The sequence below is a fragment of the Penaeus monodon genome, chromosome 15 (assembly GCF_015228065.2).
Source record: "Penaeus monodon isolate SGIC_2016 chromosome 15, NSTDA_Pmon_1, whole genome shotgun sequence".
In the NCBI taxonomy this organism is placed as follows: domain Eukaryota; kingdom Metazoa; phylum Arthropoda; class Malacostraca; order Decapoda; family Penaeidae; genus Penaeus; species Penaeus monodon.
The window spans coordinates 47,616,566-47,618,718 of record NC_051400.1 but is presented as its reverse complement, the minus strand read 5'-3'; the positions used below and the strand labels follow the sequence as shown (position 1 = coordinate 47,618,718).

General features: G+C 36.8%; 1 protein-coding gene across 1 annotated transcript in view; it reads left to right on the top strand.

The window, feature by feature from the left end:
- Positions 1–1,777: 1,777 nt before the first annotated feature.
- LOC119582072 (vacuolar protein sorting-associated protein 13-like) overlaps positions 1,778–2,153 on the top strand; it is a 20,866-nt gene continuing 20,490 nt past the window's right edge. Inside the window, exon 1 of the mRNA XM_037930320.1 lies at positions 1,778–1,982. Within this exon, the coding sequence (XP_037786248.1) occupies positions 1,886–1,982 (97 nt within the window). The 5' untranslated portion in view covers positions 1,778–1,885. The remainder of the gene's footprint in view (positions 1,983–2,153) is intronic.

Below are 2,153 nucleotides of genomic sequence, written 5' to 3'. Positions count from 1 at the left end.
GTAGTGTGAGTAGAAGAGGATAGACTGGTCCACTGCGCATTCCGAAACAAGGCAGACTGGTATGAACATGAAAAGTCCTTTAAAAGTAACACTTTTTGAAGCAAGGTAGATTAGTCTATGCACAAAGTGTCGCGTCAAATAACACCTTTTAAAGCAAGACAGATTGGTCTGAGCATTTCCAGTTCTAACAAGTCACACTTTTAAACCAAAGTAGATTAGTCCGGATATTGTCAGTCGCACCAAATCACGCTCTTCAAATCTCGGTCTCTTGTCGGCCACGCTTCCTGCTTAAAAAGGCTTAAAAATAAAAGTATAAAAAAAAGTACAGAGGTAGGAGCAATTTGGAATACAGGACAAACTTATTACTATATAAATTACAGCATCCATGTTCAAACGCCACATTTTGTTGTCATATAGGCTGAAAAAAACTCGCTTTTACGATACAATGGTAAACAATAGGGACCCCGCATCCTATGCACAGTTTTAATTGGTAGTCGATTCGCTAAACAAAGAGATATTTTATATAAGTAGAAACGGCCAAGAAGAAGAAGAAAAAAAACATATTGCCTGAACAACCAACGACTAAAACAGTTTGTGATAAGGGCAATAGACGTAACGCCTTTTGCAACATTTCATCACTATCTGCAACCAGTAGCACCTGCAGACCGTCTTATGCGAACGAAATACCTTGACAATGACATTGCTTTTATTCACTGTCGTTACCATAACACCAGTTGTAGCTCAGTAACAGTCACAATATCTACATCATTGTTTATATTCTTTAATATCAATCGAGGTAAAATTTAATGTTTGAAGATCCCTCAGTGTATGAGGCAAATAGACCCAAGAATTTTCATCAAAGATTCATTAATTTTGCGTTTTTTCACTGCAGACACGAACGCCACGTGTCTGACATGACTCGGAAATTTTATCAGAAGAGGAAATTCTTGGGAGATTGCATCTTCTTTATTGTTTATAAACTGATAATGGTTTCACTCTATCCATTATAACAAAACCCCGAGTGTTTTTATATTGTTTTATAAACATTTATGAATTTTCTTGTGGGAAAATAAAGAACATAGTCATATAAACACCTTGCTGAAAGTGCTATGATAATTGAACACACTGCTATGCATAATTCATTTTCCTTTTTTTTGGCATCACAGAATATTCATTGGATATGCAAAGCACGTGACTTAGGTTGGTATATATTTTTATCATGCAGCGGCAGGGCAGACGACATATGTGATGCTATGGCTTGAAAATAAAGCAGAACAAATGTTATGTTACTGCAAGAATGATCTTAATACATAAAATATTATCTTATCGTGCTATGCAATAAAAAAAGAAAAAAAAAATATATATACATATAACCTTTATCCTTTACCTCTCATTCTGGTTTTAAAATACAGCCTGAAAATCCGGACAAAGTTATGGTCATTATCACGATCGTGGGAAGTTGTGCTGGTAATGAATGCCAGAGTATGATACACATTAGAGTAATATATGCGTTATATGATAATGCGATCGACATGTTTCATGCTCGTACGCTAATATCTTCAAATGATACCAGAACGGAAGACACACCTTGCTTACACCGCGTCGCAAAATAAATCAAACATTACAACATGATCTCTGTGTAAAATGATTATCTCATTAACGATTATATAAACATGATAAACATTTTCGAATCGTGAGATTAATGTATATAACCAATCTCAAGGTATTGTATCCAAAGGGATTGTGGCCATAATGCGTGGCAGACGACACAGGATCAGTTGCCTCTCAGACGTCGGCGAGTACAGGTGTTGCGCTGTGTTCTCTCGCGTTTTCGACAAGGAAAAAAAACAATGACAGTCTATTTCCTACTTAGCACAGTGCCACGATGACTGAACGATTAGTGTCCGAGATACTGAATAGGTTTTTAGGAACCTATATCGAGAATTTAGACCCATCAAAGCTCAGGATCAGCATATGGGGTGGTGAGTAGGGCTTGACCCCGTTGTAGTGAACCTGCATCGTGTATCTGATCTTTTTTTCCTTGATTTTTGTTATTATTTTTGTGCGTCTGAGATATGATTCACTCGTTTTTTGCTTTGATGGCTATGAACAACCATCCGCCACCAAAGAAGTGATAAATATCTGGTCCATGC